This window comes from Tauraco erythrolophus, chromosome 2, assembly GCF_009769465.1.
Source record: "Tauraco erythrolophus isolate bTauEry1 chromosome 2, bTauEry1.pri, whole genome shotgun sequence".
Lineage (NCBI taxonomy): Eukaryota > Metazoa > Chordata > Aves > Musophagiformes > Musophagidae > Tauraco > Tauraco erythrolophus.
In genome coordinates, this window is record NC_141466.1 from 74,213,608 (window position 1) to 74,234,508 (window position 20,901).

Genomic DNA, 20,901 nt, shown 5'->3' on the forward strand with positions numbered 1-20,901 from the left:
ATGTAATTTTTCTAAAGAGCCTTTTGAAGTTAAGCACAATATTTCATTTAAATCTATTATTTGATTACATTAACTAGAATTACTTACAAAAGACTAGTTAGAATAATCGTTACTAACAATGAATGAAACCAAGAAAACTGATTATTTAATCTTAAAATGTAATAATAATTATTTTTAAAACCATCAAAACAAATTATGAAATTTCATTAATCTTAAACTTTTCCACAAACGCTCTTTTGTGGAAAATCCAATTCAGAAGTAAATTATCTTTAACTGTCAAATCTGTGCGGAACACAAACTCCGTTCCAGTCAGCTGCATTCTCTATAAAACCCCAGCGGAAGGGCCTGTGAAACAGCTTCTGCACCCATCCGGAGCGGCAAAATTCAGACCAGAAAATTTCCACCTTGAGCTACCCCTTGGCCCATAGGATTTATGGTATGCAGAAAGGTGCATATGGGAGCCAGAAGTCTGCTTGCATTTGCTGTTACTGGATCCTGAGCAGATACTGCGCCTTTCAGTTGAAAGCACATTCACGGCACACACAAGTGCCCAACCGTCTGTTACAGACTGTTTCTCAGCTGTATGCTCTTCGAACAAAGAGATGGAAAAAAGGGGAAAAAAAGGAAAAGTACACCACGCTACAGCATAGCAAACTAAACTGAGGGGAAAAATACCACCAAGGAAAATTAGAAGGGAAGAAATTGAATGTTTTCTAGCCATTGGAAGAGAAAAGGCCTCTGTTTTTATTATTTGTTTAATTTTATTTGACTTTTTGTGACCTATGAGGAAAAAAAAGAGGCCGGTTATCACTGTGGCTTTTAAGGTTACACATCAAAATGATGAGATCACAGTGTAAGCTGAACAGAGACCTAGGAGGTTTGTGACTCCACGTTCTTTCCCCCATCTGAAGCTTTGAAACATTAGAGGGTTTTTAGCTGTAATTCAAAATCTCCAGGATGCTAACCTTGCAAATACTTGAATTATTTAAACAAAACCAAAAAATATCTGGTGGGGTTCTTTTCTTACATGAGGTAAGGCTTGCAGAATCAGACCTCAAGTTTATAAGCTCTCCTTGCAAATACATATTTTTTTCACTCTAGAACAGCTGAGTCCAAGCTGGAGTCTATGCTTGTTTGATTTTTTCTTTTAAAAACAATTTGGATTATACACGTCTCTTGCACCATCTTTTCACCTAAGGCAAATGTAACTGGCACTCAGGAAACTTAGCACCACAGGTACCTGGACTTTTTGAAAGGAGTTTATAGTTTCAGCGGACACTGCCAAGTAGGCTGATTATAGCCTTATGGTAATTGTTGGCTTTTCCCCAACAGACTGCTTTCCTGTGTCAGTCTACTAAACACAACCTCCATCATTTAGTTTTAAGCACAAGACAATTCATTTTTTACTCAGAGAAGGATGTAGCTATTTTTCCCTAAAGTAACTGGTTTTCAGTATAAAATTTTACATCCTACATTTCTTTACTGAATTCAGTGAAGATCTGTGAATCTTATCTCATTAAAGAGCTAGGATGGGACACTAATTAAAAAAATGAATCCTTCACATTTTTTTGACCTGTTTCTTCCTTGAAACAAAAATTACCATGTTCTGCTGGTTAAGACCAGATTCTGATCAATTTAAGTAAATGACTCCGAAGGCTCTTGACCACCCTTGCTCTCCAAAGTGTCTCGCAGACTACCAATACAGACACATAGAAATACCAAGTTTGCAATTTTTACTGTTTCACGTCTTTCTGTGGATGAAGTGCACATCACTTATGCTGGCCTTGCAGACCGCCAGGTCTCCACCCAAGCCTCTGCTCTGGAATTCATTCAGTGCCACTCATTTGGCTGAAGTTTCTCTGCCCTTCTCTGCTTGGCGTATCCTGGTATTATTGCAACAGTCTAAGTGCTTTAGTCTATCTTGCTATTCTTACAAGGAGATAAATTCTCAGAGGTCAGAGATAAGAGACCACAACATATGGCTTTGATGGCTGATGCATCCCCTTTCTCTCAAATACAGCCAGCAGCCTGAAGGATATAATGCAAGTTTATTTGAGCCTATGGAAATATCTAGTCCAATCTAAGTGATTTTGAGATTTTACATAGCTGTATTGTTCTTTATGAATGGATCATGATAATATTGCAGTTATTTTCATTATTATTGCTTTATATGGTATAGCAAAATAATCATGCTCCTCTGTTCATAAACAAACACAGCCCTGACTAGTTTTCATTGCCCTCAGACTTAAATATTCCAGCTATTAGAAAATAATTTTATCTTTAGTTTTATAAAAGAAATTAAAGAATGCCAGTATAGTTGTCTGTTGCATTATCCCACAGCATACGGGGATCACATCCATCTCTGACTTCTACCAGAGAGCCTGCCTCAGCATGTAGGAGTGAACTTGTGAACAGAGCTGTGCGCGCAATTGATTTTTCAATGACTGACTGTTGAACCACAGCATTGAAGACAGTCTGGTCAGATTGAACCACAATCGAAAATGAAAAAGATACTGGCACACACTTTTTCTGCATCCGAATTAAAACCAGGAAAAATATGTTTCTGTTCATATAGCATGTTGTAAGCAAGACACTTACAATAAAAGGAAAGGAATCAAAGAGCTTGGAGACAGGCAGGGGTACCTCACTTTGTATTGAAGAGTGGAGATATTTACCCAGCTGATAAAAGATCTAGCGTTGGTGCCCATCTTTGTCTCAAAGTTTTCAAAAGCACCTTCCCCTCACTTCAGGAAAATGCACTAATCATATGTTCTTGTTTTCAGGCTCTCCCTTCAATGATGTATAAAATTTTGTACTTTATATAAAATGCTTTAAAGTATTCATTACACAATGATTTGCCGTTAAGAGTCTCCTGTTTCTGTCTTGTGTAATGAGTATTCTGGTTTTTTTCACCAAAGTGTAACAGCTCCAGCAAAACAGCTTGAAAGACATCTAACCCACTGCAGTCCCACAGGAAGGGTGTTTCAAATCCTGAATGAGTGCACTAACCTGCTTGTTTAAAGGAGAGCTTTTCCTCCTCCAAATTGACCCTGAAACAATATTTCCTATCTGAATCTATTTGGTAAATTCAACCTGTGTTTGTCAACATTTTAGGTGAATAGCCATTTCGCATCATCTACCAGTGGAATTTTAAAATCACAATTAAATCTTGATCTCTTTTGGTTTTTGTGGGAAGGGAGTTGTATTTTTTTAAGAAAGCCTCCTCTTAATCTACAGCTACTAAATCACTTTTATTTAAGTTCATAGAATCATAGAATCATAGAATCATAGAATGGTTTGGGTTGGAAGGGACCTTAAAGATCATTTAGTTCCAACCCCCCTGCCATGGGCAGAGAAATCCTCCACTACACCAGGTTGCCCAAAGCGTCATCCAACCTGGCCTTGAACACTTCCAGGGATGGGGCATCCACAACTTCTCTGGGCAACCTGTTCCAGTGCCTCACCACCCTCAATGTAAAAAATTTCTTCCTTATATCTAATCAAAATCTCCCCTCTTTCAGTTTGCATCCATTGCCCCTTGTCCTGTCTGTAGCTTGCTTGCACTGGAAGCTGGACTCAAGCATGAAAAAAATCCTTAGTGTTTTTTGGATTTATGACCTAAAAATATTTTGTCTTTTGAGCCAATAATAATAAAAAATAGGATAGGGTGAAGAGTGGTGCCCATGAGATACAGTCTTTCAAAGGGTAGATCAATGAAAGAAACGTGCCAGAACATCTGTTATGTAGAGGATCTTAACTGAATATTGATTTTCATCTGAAAACCAAATACTGTCGGTGTACCTGACTTCATGTGGCCTTTGTACTGGAATAAGGAAGATTTTTGTGTTACAGTGGTGGCTAGAGGGCTTGTGGCCCTACTGTGTGACATGCTCAGGTTCAGCCTAAAATGTAACTGTTGCCCTGGAGGGCTTAGCATCTACAAACTTCGGCCAAGAAGTAGGAATTGAGCGCAGATCTCCTGAATGGCAACCCAATAGCCTACCAACTAGTTGAAAGTGTCCCAGTTTGATTTCTACTCCTTATCTGCATGGTAGCACAAAAAACACCACAAAGGCAAGAGGCTTTAATTGTCGCATTGTCTTCAATGCCTAACATAACTGCAAAATACTGTGATGATATACTGCATATGATGCACATAAATGAGAAAATACCTGAGTGAATAGTAACTGGTGTTAGCCATGTACGGGCAGGATATTAATCTTAGCACCTGTTAAAATGGCACTGTGTCCTTGACATAGTGGTAACAGTAATTTCACTGATCCACCAGATTTAGGCTACTGGTACACAAGAATCTGACCCTTGGGAAGCAATTAAAGACTATTTGTTTACAGGATATACAGAAAATGAAAGATCAGGTCCAAGTTCTAAATTATTTTAAGTTTTTTAATGGCAGTAGAAGGTAAATGCAGCAGTAGGGATACTAAACAACTTTAAAAAAAGGCTAAAATCACCAGCTGGAAACACCTGGAGGAAGTCAGTGAGATTTTTCTCTTAAATTAGCCCAACTCTCTTGATAATTTTATCCAGGTAGCTTAGCCTTTTACCTTAGCATGCACCAGTGGCCCGCAATACTGATTTAGCTAAGTAATTACTCAACAGAACAATTATTTAATTGCTGAACCTGAGTATTAACAGACAAATAATAGTAGCTAAATAAATAAAGATTACTTTTCTGAATTCCAGTAGTTCATCCAAAAACACATCAAGTAGGAACCTGGACCAGTTTAACCTTATATATGGTAATTTGTTCACTTCGTATACTTCTTCAAGTAATACCTGGTCATTAACATTTTTATTTATAAAGTCTGTGAAGCTGCAAAATAGAAATGCACTCACTCCAAACAGATATTACTCATAATAATACTGTTGCAGTAGTTAAAGAAACTATGGATTTTTTGTAGAAGTCATGAACCCAAGATATATTTGAAAGGTACATCGAGCTCAGGCCACTTGGATTTACTGAAGTACTTTTTACCATACTCTCCAGAGTATAATAAAATCAGCATAAAAGTGGACAGAACAAACCTTCCATAAGAACAGAAAACAAATCAGTTCTTGTGCTTTCCACTTAACCTCTGCCTTCAGACACCCCAAACTCTCTCTTTTTAAGGCAATAGTAGTTTTGTTGTGCTTTTATTGTGGGTAATTTACATCTCCAAATTTTAAAGATATCTGCTGGATGTACTCCAATTAATAAATAATAATGTCACCATATATGTTAATTTACATAAGATGTCTCTCTAGAACACCTCCCTTTCATTTAACTTCCTTTTGATAAGGCATATCTGCAATTTCCTCTTCTTAAAGTCTTAACTGTTGAGTAAGATCTTTTTGTTAATCTTTATCCTGTTAGTTTTACTCTGTTTAGTTTTACATTATACAGCATATTTCTTCTGACATAATCAGCTATCTTCCATGATGAAATAATGTATCAAGGACACCAGGTATGCAGGGTGCCTTTGCTGCTGAGGACTGCTGAATTCCACAGAGAAATGTGAACAGATAGGGTATTTTCAGCTGAGGACAGCAACATAGAAAATAGCAGTGCAGTGTTGTCATTTTGAGGTAAAAGGTAGCAATCTCTTATTGTGATCAGAGTTATTTAAAGGTTGGTTTCAAATTAGCCTTGCAGTCACAAATGTGTAAATATTTAATTTTTTTCTAAGCGAACATGAACCAGTTCCTTGAGTGAAAACAGAACATGTCTGAATTGAATGTACTTCTGTATAAAAATTATGGTTTCTTTCACAGGAAAAGCATATCAAAAGTAATGTATCCGATGGAACTCCACCCTTGACAGATGTAGATAAATAAAAGCTGAAATGTAGTGCTAGTGTTTGTCACTGGAAACATAATGCAGGATTTAGGCCAAGATGTGTTATAAATTTAGCACAGTTTTAAATACAATACCCAAACTTGAGAAATAGTTCCAACCAAGTATAACACTTCTTTCTTTAGAGCCTTCCCTGTTTTGCAACTCTGACTAACTTCAGCCATTGAACTCCAACTATGAATGGTGAGATGAAGGAATTAGGGCCAAGCGTGCACATGGCATTGGCACTCTGGTATCTATACCAGAAGACTGCAGGCTACACTCTGGGCCCACTGTCTGAACTTTTTACTGAGATTTAGTCTTGTAGAAAATCAGAGTGTATAGAGCCTATCCATTACTCCTTGGATAAAAAAGTGCAATGAAGTCAACATGGCTTTCTTCTTCCATTTTCCCATTTCTCTTTCTTACTCACCACGCACTGCTTGTATTCCACCTTCATCAGCCCATGTTGGTTTTCCTAAGTATGGCAGAGATTTTCCATGAGCAAAGCAAACAGTATTTGATCCCAGACATCAAATTAAGTTTGCAATGTAAATTAACTGCTCTCAGATGAGTCACTTTCTGCTTCCAGTAAGACTCTGCATCCAAACCTTGGATGTCCACTGCCCGACAAGTAAATTATCTTGATACATCTTAACTGCTGCTCATGTGGTGGAGGAAAGAAAACAGGCAGCTTCATTCTCTTTTGGATGGGCTCAGGTGAATATACCCTCTTACATTCCCAACCTGCACAAGCCGTTTCCTCCTTCCATGGTGTTACTCTTCCATGGAACTGAAGGACACTTAGTTCTCTGCAACCAGCAGAGAAGACAAATGCTGCTTTACCCTTGGACTGCAAAGGACAAAGGGAGGGAGGGAGAGAGAGCAGTTTTGTGCCTTCCCTGCTTCTCCCTCACCCCAACTTTGTGCTCCAGCCAGATGCAAGGTGACCCTAAGCAGTTACATGTGTGGACTTAAAGATTACAAGACAGAAAGTGGATGGTCCCTTTTTTTTTCTCCTATATACGGAACTCCCGTTGGCTTTCCTGGGTGCTCCCTCAATAGACTGATGAGCAACAGGTCAGAGGAGACGGAAAGGCTTTTTACCTGCCAACCCCAGAGTTCAGGATGTGTTGTTTCTCCTGCAGCAGTTGATGACACCCTAACACCTTAGCAGCACTGGAGCTGCATTCCTACGCTGTAACAGGGGAAGCAGGACCAAGGGCCTGAACTAAGGTCTTGGCAGGTAAGTGAAGGAGCAACCAGTATCAAACAGCTTCGTTTGAAAGTGTACGTCTTTGTAATGTTTAAGTCTTAATATGTGCTCTGCCTTACCTGGGAGCTTAAACTTCCAGTTTTCAGAAGAGTATTTGAGATCACCTACTACCTCTTCCAAACGCTTGAAAAAGTGTTGAACAAACTCATAGCCATAGAGGGGCTAGAGAGAAGGGTTATTTGTGCTAAAATTGTCTCAAAGCTGGGATTTCTTCTTAAAGCTGAGCAGAAGTTATTCAGACTAGTGGGGGTGGGAGAAGCTTTATGCTACCAGCATATTTTTGTATATCACCATTTAGGATGACTGCGAGAATCATTGTATGGTGAATACTGAATATTAAAAATATGAGCTCTCTTGGGATTGGAAGAGGAGATTATTTGCTTAGTTGCTTGTTTTCTCTCAATTAGACACTTAGGGACCACTTGATAAAGGGAAATCTCCATCTCCTTACCATGTTCCACTTCTTAATTATTGGAATCAGGTTTTCTATATGAATACTTATGTCATTCCAAACATGCTTTATTTCAGTAGTTGTCAGGAATTGTCATTTTTTGCTGGCAATGCCATGTTCCAGAACATTCACAGAGAGCACACACAGAGGAAGTCACTACCACTAAAGCAAATCCAATTAAAAAGATATTTACAGAAGAATAAGTGATGCTAGTTACCAGCTCAAAAAAATAAAATAAAAAAACCCCAAAACATCCTTACATAAAGGAAGTCTTTCTTTTCCTTGCTTGTGGTAATACGAGGGTAATGGATGCCTTTCTGTTGAGAGGTCAGTAAGTTTTACTTTTTGGAATGAAAAACAAATTTAGGTCAGAGGAGGAAATCATAAGGAGCTGCCACATGCTAAGTTCTGTATCTGAGCCATCTATTTCCACCATATCCTGGAGAGAAAAAAGAGGATGTTTATAAAGAATGAACAACCATCCAAAACTGATGGGACACCAAAGCCTCGTCAATGTCCAGTTCAGATACTCTTATTCCCCCTACCCTTATTGTTACTAATATTCTCAATTTACTCAGTGAAATCACTCCAAAAGTGACCTCTAAGTTTCTATCCATCTTTCAGTAGATAAACTGTGAGCCTGTGAAAAATTAGACATGCTGATAGCAACAGTTAATGAATATTCATCAGAATTAAGGGGAAAAGTTATCAAAAATTTCTCTCCAAAAATTTATGGGCAAGAGTGAAAATGACACTTTACATAGGTTTATATCTTTTAAAACTTGGCATTACTATAGTCATTGTTTTAAATTAACTTTCTCTAGACAAAATAAAGTGTTGTACTACATTGCAGCCTCACTGTTAGGAATGAAGATAGAGGAGACAATGCAGGAAGGCCAACACATACGACCAAAATGGAGAGTATCCAAGTCATAGAAGAATGGTAAGTTGGGCAAATTGTTGCCTAGCAAATATCTTTAATTTGCCTACAACTAATATCAAGAATTGCTTTGGTTTTTATGCTTTGGGAATGTCCTTTTAATTACTTTTTCTCCAAAAAATTCTTTACAAAAGGAAGCAAAATCTGTCCTGACAATGAAATGCCAGCAGAGACATCTATAAGTCAGGCTTACTTACAGTTTCTTATTTGTGGGGAAGAACTGTGGGGAAGAATGGAAGGTTCATGGATGGTTCCATAGACCTATGGGTCTCTATAAGAAGCTTCTGCTACCTGTGGAATCATTTTCTTCTGTTTAGAGAGACAAGAAGGAAAATTAACAGGCACAAGTGTACTTCACAGTCAGATTTTTAATAGTGCTACCTTTTGTAAAACTTCTTGGACTACGGTTTCACTGGAATTAACCAAGGAAACATACACCTTGAAAAACAGGCTGATGCTAAAAGTCTGAGCTTCTATTTCTGTCTAAAGCTTGGGCCCATGTTTATTGTGTTGGGAAAAATGCTAACCTATCAGTGGCCTTGAGTACTCTAATCCCATAAAAAGTAAATTAAAACTCAACTCTAGAGGATATCATTGATGGTGGAAGCAACCCAAACAACTCATTGTCTTCACTGGTACTCATGGTTGTTTATGAGAGGACATCAGAAATTTCCACAAAATACTATAGTGAAGAGAGCTTCCCAATAAACAATGAGGGAGCACAGGTTGCTTGTCAGCTCCATCCACCTCAGCAGGTTCTTTTTGCTCTCCTCAGAGAGAGGACGTTTCAGTCTGTATGTTTATACTTTTTTGTTCAGATCACAATTATTTTGCTGGATAGTTTAAATGTTAAACACTTTCTCATTTATTAGATCTTTTGGACTGCTAAAAAGCTATCACAAATAGCTTCCTGTCGTCCAGTCTGCCTTGCATGCAGAGTAGGAGTTGATAAATGAACTTGAAGAGAAATCATGTAGACAAATGCCACTTCTTGTGCAACATGATCACACAGAATCTATTAACAACAGCTAGTAAAGCTCTTGTGTAGGATCCTATCAGGAAGGGGAGTGTGAGCGCTCAGAATTAAGTTTGAAACTATATTTAATTGTCATCAAGTAACTTGGAGTTTTACCTTCTCAAGCTATTCATTGGTACATTAATGGATTAGTGGCACAAGTTAGTCTTCTGATCACTTATCCAGTGTGTCCACTGTTACAAGTCATGCCAAGTTTCCTTCAGAAAATGGGAATAAGGACTTTTTCCCATTTCTTCTCTCCCCAGTTTTGCCAGCAACACTTTTTCCCATTTCTTCTCTCTCCAGTTTTGCCAGCAACATCCATCACATCTTGTGCCAATAGATCATCATTCAGGTCAATAGCACCAAACAGAGGGAAGCTTAGCAACCCTTAGGTACAACCACAGAGAAATATGCTAATTTAAAAGCTCTCTGAATTACTGTTTTGTTGGGCCTCATTAGTATGCTCTTGGCTGCCAAGAGCCTTTTGTTTTTCTTGTCTTCCCTGAACCAAATCATGTGGCAGCCAGTGATTGGCCAAACACCACCAGAAGCAGGCAGGGACATCAGGTGTCATCTAAACCCCTCATGAAAGAGAGTCCATTGCTAGCTCCCTGAAATCACATCCCCTTTAACTGCAGAGGCAGGAATCCAGTGAGATTTTGTCTTTGAGTCTGATGGCTATCAACACTAGTAGAAAACTTGTAGAAAGCCAAGTGCATGTCTCATAACATTAAAAACATTTAGTGGGCTATTGAGGTAATAAATGCACAAGTGGAGAGTCAACAAAATTCCCCTGTCACTGCTGAAGTTTTGTTGCTTCCAGTTTTCACTCTGGACTAAAGTGCAGTTGAAAGGAGAATTTTTGGATGAATGTATGAAAACACTGTTACAAAAATAGAAGCATATTTGTAATGATACTTTCCTTTTGCAGCCAAAACCCTACAGCAGATGAAATTTTGTCTTGGGCTCAGAATTTTGACAAGATGATGAAAACACCAGCTGGGAGGAACCTTTTCAGAGAGTTTCTTCGAACAGAATATAGTGAGGAGAACCTGCTTTTCTGGCTTGCATGTGAAGATCTAAAGAAGGAACAGAACAAGAAAGTTATTGAAGAAAAAGCAAGACTTATATATGAAGATTACATTTCTATACTATCACCAAAAGAGGTAAAGCTGTAAATGTTACATTTGCATTTTCTGTTGTGTTATTCTGGAGCAGAAATGTTATACCCTGGATTGCCAGATGGGGGTCTGAAAGTCTGCCTGATCTGTCGGATGAAAGTCTTAGTATGGTGTCATTGTTTAGCCCTACCAGCAACTAAACACCACACAGCCGCGTGGGGGAAATAGGGAGAGAATTAAAGGGAAAAGGGAAGGAGGCTTGTGGGTTGAGATAAGAAAAAAAAAAAGACAACAAAAACAAACAAAAAACCACATTAATATATTAATCTACTAATATATTAATATAATGATAATAATATATACAAACAAGTGGTGCACAGTGCAATTGCACACCAACCAGTGACCAACACCTGTCCTATCCCAGCAAACAATCTCAAAACAGGTAAGTCCTAACACTGCAATCCCAGATGAGCGAGAGGCCTGGAAAGAGAACAAGAGAGATGGCACTCAGAGAGCCCAAGAGTCTGAGAGCCCCCCAGAAGAGCAAAAGCCCTTCTTTCCAGTCAACCCTCATCTATACACTGGGCATGATGTTACATGATATGGAATATTTCATTGGCCAATTTAGCCCTCAATCCTAAATCTAAGTTCAAGTCATAAGGGAAGTCGTCGACCCTTTGTCCCAGCTATTCTACCCCCCAGCCTGTTGTGCTCCTGCACACTGGCAAGAACATGGGAAGCTGAAAAGTCCTTGAGGTCTCAGTGCCAACTATAAACATCAGTGTGCTATCAACATTCTTCTCACAGCAAATAATCCCATAAATAACGGCATAGGTATTAAAGCTACCCCCCCTAGGGGTGCGATGGGGTCAAGAGCCCAACTTAAGTGCTTCTATAAGAACGCACGCAGTATGGGCAATAAACAAGAGGAACTGGAAGCCCTCGTTAACCAGGGAAGCTATGACATAGTTGCCATCACAGAAACATGGTGGGATGACTTGTATGATTGGAGTGCTACCATGGATGGCTACAAGCTCTTCAGGAGGGATAGGAGAGGTAGGAGAGGTGGTGGGGTTGCCCTTTATGTAAAGGAAGGTCTAAACTGCTTAGAGTTTAATGTTGGGGATGACTTGGTGGAGTGTCTGTGGGTAAAAATCAAAGGGGGGCCTATGAAGGCGGATATTGTAGTGGGAATCTGCTACAGGCCACTCTATCAGGATGGTGAGGCTGACGAACTTTTTTTTAAACAACTGGAGGAAGTCTCGCGCTCACTAGCCCTTGTCCTTGTGGGTGACTTTAACCTACCGGATGTCTGCTGGAAGCATAACACGGCAGTCAGAAAACAGTCTAGGCGATTCCTGGAGCGTGTGGAGGACAACTTCCTATCGCAACTGGTCAGTGAACCGACTAGAGAAGGTGCTCCCCTAGACATGCTGTTTGTGAACAGAGAGGGTCTCATGGGAGATGTGATGGATGGAGGACACCTGGGGCATAGTGACCATGAGATAATAGAATTCTCTATTCTAGGGGAAGTAGTTAGGAGGGGGAGCACTAAAACAGCCAAGCTGGACTTTGAGAGAGCAGATTTTGGACTGTTTAGAAGTCTGGTTAATAAAGTACAGTGGGAGACAGCTCTCAAGGGTAAGGGAGCGCAGGAGGGCTGGTTACTCCTCAAAAAGGAAATTCTGGAGGCACAGGAGCGAGCTGTCCCTGTGTGCCGGAAATCGAGTCGCCAGGGTAGAAAACCGGTTTGGATGACCAAGGAGATTTGGGAACACCTCAAAAGAAAAAGGGAGGTCTATAAGTCTTGGCAGAATGGGCAGGCGTCCAGGGAGGACTACAGGGAGGAAGTTAGGGCATGTAGGGAGATAATCAGGGGGGCAAAAGCCCAACTGGAACTTAGACTAGCCTGCTCCGTAAAGGACAACAAAAAGTCCTTCTATAAATACATTAATAACAAAAGGAGGGCTAAAGATCACCTCCAGCCCCTACTGGACACTGGGGGTATGTTAGTCACTAGGGATGAGGACAAGGCTGAGGTCCTTAATGCCTTCTTTGCCTCAGTCTTTAATAATAAGGTTAGTAGTTCCCAGGTGAGCTGGCCTATGCTGTCTGAGAACAGGGACGGAGAGCAAATCAAAGCTCCTGTGATCCAAGAGGAACGGGTCAAGGATCTGCTTCATCCGCTGGATGCCCACAAGTCTGTGGGGCCTGATGGTATCCACCCGAGAATCCTGAGAGAGCTGGTGGATGTCATTGCCAAACCCCTGTCCATTATCTTTGGACAGTCTTGGCTCACTGGGGAAGTTCCGCTGGACTGGAGGCTGGCGGATGTTACCCCCATTTACAAAAAAATGCGGAAGGAGGATCCGGGGAACTACAGGCCTGTCAGTCTGACCTCGGTGACGGGCAAAGTCATGGAACAGGTTATCTTGAGTGCTATTAATGAGCACATACAGGTTAACTAGGTGATCAGGCCCAGTCAACATGGGTTTATGAAAGGCAGGTCTTGCCAATCAAATCTGATCACCTTCTATGACAAGGTGACCCGCCTGGTTGACGAGGGAAGGGCTGTGGATGTAGTTTTCCTTGACCTCAGTAAAGCCTTTGATACAGTTTCTCATAGTGTTCTGGTTGAGAAACTGATAACTGCTGGCCTGGATAGGCACACCCTCCTTTGGGTTAAAAACTGGCTGGATGGCCGGGCCCAAAGAGTGGTGGTAAATGGGGCTAAATCCGGCTGGAGGCCGGTCACCAGTGGGGTTCCCCAGGGCTCAGTGATGGGTCCAGTTCTGTTTAACATCTTTATCAATGACCTGGATGAGGGGATTGAATGTACCCTCAGTAAGTTTGCGGACGACACCAAGCTGGGAGGCTGTGTTGTTCTGCTTGAGGGTAGGGAGGCCCTTCAGAGGGATTTGAACAGGCTGGATCGTTGGGCTGAGGCCAATGACATGAGCTTTAATAAGGCCAAGTGCAGAGTCCTTCACTTGGGGTATAAAAACCCCAAGCATCGCTATAGGCTCGGGGAAGAGTGGCTGGAGAGCTGCCTGGCGGAGAAGGACCTGGGGGTCTTGGTTGACTACCGGCTTGATATGAGCCAGCAGTGTGCCCAGGTGACCAAAAAGGCCAATGGGATACTGGCGTGTATCAAGAATAGTGTGACCAGTAGGAGCAGGGAAGTGATCCTGCCACTGTACTCGGCACTGGTGAGGCCGCACCTGGAATATTGTGTCCAGTTTTGGGTCCCTCGCTTTAAGAGAGATATTGAGCTCCTGGAGCGAGTCCAAAGAAGGGCGACTAAACTGGTCAAGGGGCTGGAAAATAAAACTTATGAGGAGCGGCTGAGGGAGTTGGGGCTGTTTAGCCTGGAGAAGAGGAGGCTGAGGGGACACCTGATTACAGCCTACAAATACTTGAGAAAAGATGGTGGGGAGGTAGGGGAAGGGCTCTTTACATTAGTGTTGGGTGATAGAACAAGAGGAAATGGGTATAAGCTTAGTCAGGGGAGATTCAGGTTGGATGTTAGGAAGTATTTCTTCTCTGAAAGGATTGTCAGCCACTGGAATAGGCTGCCCAGGGAGGTGGTTGAGTCCCCATCCCTGGATGTGTTTAAGAATAGGGTGGATGATCTACTTGAGGATATGGTTTAATGGGGATTAGGGATGGTTGGACTCGATGATCTCTAAGGTCTTTTCCAACCTAGAAATCTATGAAATCTATGAAAAACTGGCTGGATGGCCGGGTCCGAAGACTGGTGGTAAATGGGGATAAATCCGGCTGGAGGCCGGTCACCAGTGGGGTTCCCCAGGGCTCAGTGCTGGGTCCAGTTCTGTTTAACATCTTTATCAATGACCTGGATGAGGGGATTGAATGTACCCTCAGTAAATTTGCGGACGACACCAAGCTGGGAGGCTGTGTCGATCTGCTCGAGGGTAGGGAGGCCCTTCAGAGGGATTTGAACAGACTGGATAGTTGGGCTGAGGCCAATGGCATGAGCTTTAATAAGGCCAAGTGCAGAGTCCTTCACTTGGGGTATAAAAACCCCAAGCATCGCTATAGGCTCAGGGAAGATTGGCTGGAAAGCTGCCTGGCGGAGAAGGACCTGGGGTTGTTGGTTGACTACCAGCTTGATATGAGCCAGCAGTGTGCCCAGGTGGCCAAAAAGGCCAATGGGATACTGGCGTGTATCAAGAATAGTGTGATCAGCAGGAACAGGGAAGTGATCCTGCCCCTGTACTCGGCACTGGTGAGGCCGCACCTGGAATATTGTGTCCAGTTTTGGGTCCCTCGCTTTAAGAGAGATATTGATCTCCTGGAGCAGGTCCAGAGAAGGGTGACTAAACTGGTCAAGGGGCTGGAAAATAAAACTTATGGGGAGCAGCTGAGGGAGTTGGGACTGTTTGGCCTGGAGAAGAGGAGGCTGAGGGGACACCTGATTACAGCCTACAAATACTTGAGAAGGGATGGTGGGGAGGTGGGGGAAGGGCTCTTTACATTAGTGTTGGGTGATAGAACAAGAGGAAATGGGTATAAGCTTAGTCAGGGGAGATTCAGGTTGGATGTTAGAAAATATTTCTTCTCTGAAAGGGTTGTCAGCCACTGGAATAGGCTGCCTAGGGAGGTGGTTGAGTCCCCATCCCTGGATGTGTTTAAGAAAAGGGTGGATGAACTACTTAGGGATATGGTTTAATGGGAGATTAGGGATGGTTGGACTGGATGATCTCTAAGGTCTTTTCCAACCTAGAAATCTATGAAATCTATGAATCCCATACTTAATCCAAAACACAGAGCTCTTCTAGCTGCTAAAAAGAGAAACTAGGTCTGTCCTAGTCAAAACCAGGACATATGGACATTAAATCAGGAAAGAAAGGGACAGAAAAAGTAGAGACACAGGTGCCAGGCCAGTTAGCATCACTCGCCACATCACCTCAAAGCTCTCTTTAAGACTCAAGAAACTCCAGTAAGAGATGGCTGAGAAATACGTAGGCTTCTTTAGTATTGCTACATGCCTGCCAGAGAGATGAAAGAAGGAATGCAAATGGATTTCTGGAGAAAAGGCACCAAAATTAAGAAATTTAAATGAGAATCATAGATTTATCTGCTGCAATGGCTATCTGGGATAAAATTCAAATTTTCACTCATTATTCCTATGTGAGAGTCCAGGAATTGAGACCACATATTTTCTCTAATGACAGGTATGATAATATCTAGGAAATGATATAAGATTTTCTTCAACCCTTAAACTGAAATAGACAAATTCTGAAATGGTCTTCACCCAGAGTAAAGAAAAATCATCCATTGTTGAACCATGTTTTGGAATAGAGATATATAGAAATATATAAGCACTGCAGAAGAGTCTTTCTTAGGCCACATCATGTACCTTTAGCTCCATTGCCTTGTCTCTGTGCATTGCCTTTGACTTTCTACTCGATGGTGTTGTGCTAATTTATGCTCACTGTGGACCTTGCTTCCTACATTTTACTTCTGCACTGCTTTCAGTAACAATTTGCAACTTCATTCATATGAATGAAGCCAACAGCAATTTATAGCTCCATTATCTTCTCTTGTGCCATAGTGTATACTTTTGCTGTGGAGTGAGATAACTCCCAGTGCAGCAAGCTAATAATGAGTTTTTTCTTATAATATCTCTAGTACATATATATGTGCTGAATGCTCAGCTGTCTTTTTAAGCTAAGATCAACCTGCAGTTAAAATTCAAACACTAAGTGTTGTTTGACTTAGGATTTAACAAACCTGCTCACAAACTTGATGCACTGCATATGTGTGGATGTCATCAGCCAGTTGCTCCTGCCCTTATTGGAAATCTTACGAGGCAAACAAGGACTATTTACAACCCTTTAGATCAGCACAGGAGCTGAAAAGATCTTGTTCATCCAAGCATCCCATGCCAGATGTTATCTTTTGCATAAGAGCTGAAATACTTACAATCGTTTGCTCAGTGATGAAGTTATTGAGGCAGAAGGCTTTCTTAGTGTTCTAAACAGATACCTTGTGTTCATCTGTTTAGCAAGGAAATACCTTTAGTAATTCCAACTAGTTTTGCCATATGGCTTTAGCAAGTCACTGAAAAACTACAATGTAAATTTAAAGTTCCATAATTAATTTTTTTTCATTCTGTAAGTGCAATTAACTTTTACTATATTCAATGGCACAAAACCTCACCATCCTGCCAAATTTGAGCTTTTAATCCCAGATATTATATTTGATAGCAAAGAACCAATTAGCTACCTGCACAAACTGTTTTTGCTAAGATATGCACGTGTGCACGTGTCAGGGGGAAAATCACTTAAATCTTAGCATGTTGTTTCCATGCTACAGAGGTGCAACGGTCTAGGATGGAAACCTATTCAAATAAATTCCAAAGACATGTGGCTGCAACGCTGCTGCTCAAAACTACCGTAACACCACAGACCTGCACGCCGTTGTGTTTCATGGCTGAGCAGCCCCACCGATGGGTTCATTCTTGCTGTGCGGTCCGGTGGGCTTGCACAGCGATGTTAGTTAGACAACGAATTCAATCAGAAGAATGCCTGTATCCGGGGCTAAACAACAGCCAGCTCTTCTGTGACTGAGTGAACCCTCCCCACGTGAGGTGGGAAATCAGGAAAAGAAGGAAGACTCGTGGGTTGAGATACAACTATTTAGTAACTGAAATTAAATAAAATAAAATAGAAAATAAAAATGATAATAATAACAATAAGATATATACAGACAAGTAATGTATGGTGCAATTACTCACCACCCCTTGACCAATATCCAGCCCATTCCCAACTAGGGATTCCAGAGCAGGAAAATCCCGAAACCACAGTCCCAGAAGAGAGAGAGAGCAGGCCTCGGGAGCAGAATGACAGGTGAGACTCTCCAGGGACAGCAACACATTGAGAAAGAGAGAGACTGTCCCCAACAAACTTTCCAATTTATAGTAAGCATGACGTTACATGGTCTGGAATACTCATTTGCCAATTCAGGTGTCAATCGCCCTGGCCAGTCTCCTCCCAGGCTCTGAGACATCTGGGTCCTTAGCAAAAACAAGTTGAAAAGTCCTTGATCACTACGGATACCTGCATATCACGGATGGCTACAAACTAAGAGTGTCTTATCAACTTTGTTCTCACCAACTTGAGTGCTGCAGTATTCTTAAAAATGCAGTTTACTTCAGAAATGTAGCTCTTCTGAACAGAAAATTGATTCTATGATTCTATCCCAATGAAACCAGGACACCAACTAAGAGCAAATCTTGGAGGAGAAAGAGCTTGTCTGCTGTAGCAGTGACATATTCCAATGTGCGAACAAACCAAAAATGCCAGATTCTAGAGCTGGTACTGAAGATGTAATGAAAACGTATGTTTACTCCCCACTACCACACCACACTGCACCACACCACACCACACCATACCATATCATGCCATACCACTGTATTTCAAAGACTCTGTTTCACCACAAATACAAATACAGAAGCTCACATATCTATTTATAGGGGTGCAGAGTTGTGGGGTCAGCCTGCAACCTGGTGTATGTCACAGCAGCTTAACTGACCTGTACTTGGTATTTCTCTATGCAGTATTTTAGCCTTTTCCTCTTAGCTGAGTAAACCCTTGCTGGCCCCAGTGGGCTTCCCTGCTGCTGCCATTTTGTTTAATCCAGAAGGCATTAATTTTACTGTTTCTAGAGCATTTTGTGGATAAGGTGTACAGTCACTCAAACTTCTAAATGATATTCTAAAATCACCTGTGCATTCATCCCGAGCATAATATGCCCTTTTCTGCCGAGGAGCAGGAGTGCATTACAAATGGAAAGTACACAACAAGCTAAAATTGAAACTTGCTAACAACTTCAATAGGGACATATGTTATCCTGAAAATCACCAGCTTGAAAAGGGTCTTGAAAAGAAGAACAAATCTGAAATAGCTAATATTAACTGGGAGATTAACATGATAAAAATCACAAAAAACTCTGGGTAATTTGCAAGTAACAAGTGCAGTGTCTGAAAAAAAAAATGGGAAAAAATCTGTGGGGCAGCAAGATGAGAATACTGAATAGAAAGCTTCTAAATATTTAACCACAAATGGTCAGAAAAAAAAACAAAACAACATTTCAGCTCTCTGAATGACAGTAATTCAAGATTCCCTTGAGAAAAATAATTTTGAATAAGTAGTTTGTTTTTTTAAGGTAAAATAACACATTTTGGGAAATCCAGGTTACTGCAGAGCTTTATTTGATTGCATTGTATTTATTCTGTTATACAGCTGCACTTTTTCTTACAAATCTTAAGATGGATATAAAGACCAAGTCAAAACTGAAATAGAGTTGATGGTCTCAGTCTGTAGTTGTGTGGTGGCTCTGAAAGAAGCACGGAGCATTACTTGAACAAAGTGATAAACTCAGCGTGTTCTGTGGAGCTCCCACTGAAATAAAGGTACATGCAACAGCCTTTCCAATATTACTGTTTAATATTAGTCTGTTCTCATCTTCTTCAGGTTAGTCTTGATTCCCGGGTGAGAGAAGTGATCAACAGAAACTTGTTGGATCCCAGCCCTCACATGTATGAAGACGCCCAACTCCAGATATACACCCTAATGCACAGAGACTCTTTTCCAAGGTTTTTGAACTCTCAGATTTATAAGTCTCTCGTTGAAAGTATTACAGGCTCTACTTCTGAAACTTAGTTTTGATTTTCAAACAAAATAACTTGATTTTCTTTGGGTGGGTGGGATGGAAGAAAAGTAGTTTAATAACATCTGGAGCTGGGTTCCTGGAGAACTACAGTTTAGCACTACTCAGGCTACTGTGAAGAAAACAAATACATATTATGGTCTCTGTCTACATTTTTACCAAGGTCCTCCTTGCTCGAGATGGGGTGGGAGGGGAACAATGGATTTGCCAAAATACATTTGTTTCACACTCCTTTCACCCTACTGCAGTCAAGATTGCAATGATGTATTTGTAGTTTTATGAACAGTCTCCTTGTGTATCCTCACACTGCATGTGCAAGGTAAAACTGCTTCACTTACCACTTAGTTGTTGCAATATTTAATCCAATAACATAAATTATATCTGTATTTAAGAACTTTTTTTGTGCAATACAGTCTTATGGTACATAGAAACAATTGCAGCAAACCAGAAAGAGGCTTGCATTTTTTAACATCACTAACTGAAAAAAGCCAATTTTTAAGGTGTAGCATTACTTAACATGCTCTACTGAGTACAATACACTGACTTTTTGAAGCCAATATTTCTGTACAGAAAAAAAAGAGCTATTTATCACTGTTTATTTAAAATAAATCAAGCGGAGGATTCCTCTGGTTGTTCACTGCCAAAACTGTGGCATTTTCGTTACAGAGTTTGCAATGTCAAAAAAAAAAAAAGAAAAAAAAAGCACAAACCACTTAAAGGGATCCGTATCTGGGTGACACGATCTATGCGCTGATATTGTTTAATTGTTAAAAGAACAAAGATTTTCAATGTACATTTCAGATGTCGGATACTGTAATTGATTTATTAAAGACTGGCTATCCAGTTCTAACACTGTTGTATAATGTTATGTACTTCAGAAAAAAAAAAAAACACACAAAAAAAATCAACAAAAAAAGCTTGATACTTTAGTTTTTTGAATAAAGAAATTTAATAAAAGATTGCCTACATGTAGCATTTTAGAGCATTTTAGAACATTTTGATGAATTGCATCTGTCTTGTAAATTTTTTTTTTTGAAAGCTAAATCCAGTAAAAAAGGTTTTTAAGCAAAGTAACATTTTATGAGATGGCGGGTTAAAGAAGTCTTATCTTAGCTTCTAGCCTCATTGATTTTGAATAACTCCTTGAAAACAAGGGGTTTGGAGAGTAATATTAAACCAAACTTCAAGGGCTCCTAAACCTAAAACAGTCCTTACCCAAGCAAAATGCCTATGGAAACACAATGGGTGTCTTTCCTGGGTAAAGAATCCTGTACTGAGCCCTTAATCAGAGCTAAGGCAGCACAGTACTCCCATCACTTGGCTGCCATGGTGTTTTTAATAGGTGTTTGCTTGTCCTTTTTATCAAAAAATGCTCAATTTTAGGACGCATTTTGATGTTTAAAGAGACAGTGACTCAGAACTTAAAAAACCCATCTTCATATCTACCACGTACAAGCAAAATAAGCATTAGCATCCCTCACAAACTGCTAAAGATATACCAAGAAATGGCTTTGAATACTTGTTAAATATATATATATATTTATGTGTGTGTATATATATATTTA

General features: G+C 40.5%; 1 protein-coding gene across 1 annotated transcript in view; it reads left to right on the plus strand.

The window, feature by feature from the left end:
• RGS17 (regulator of G protein signaling 17) overlaps positions 1 to 19,329 on the plus strand; it is a 37,246-nt gene extending 17,917 nt beyond the window's left edge. Inside the window, exons 3-5 of the mRNA XM_086625113.1 lie at positions 8,414 to 8,503; positions 10,450 to 10,684; positions 19,141 to 19,329. Coding sequence (XP_086481239.1) covers positions 8,414 to 8,503; positions 10,450 to 10,684; positions 19,141 to 19,329 — 514 coding nt within the window. The remainder of the gene's footprint in view (positions 1 to 8,413; positions 8,504 to 10,449; positions 10,685 to 19,140) is intronic.
• The last annotated feature ends 1,572 nt before the right edge of the window (positions 19,330 to 20,901 follow it).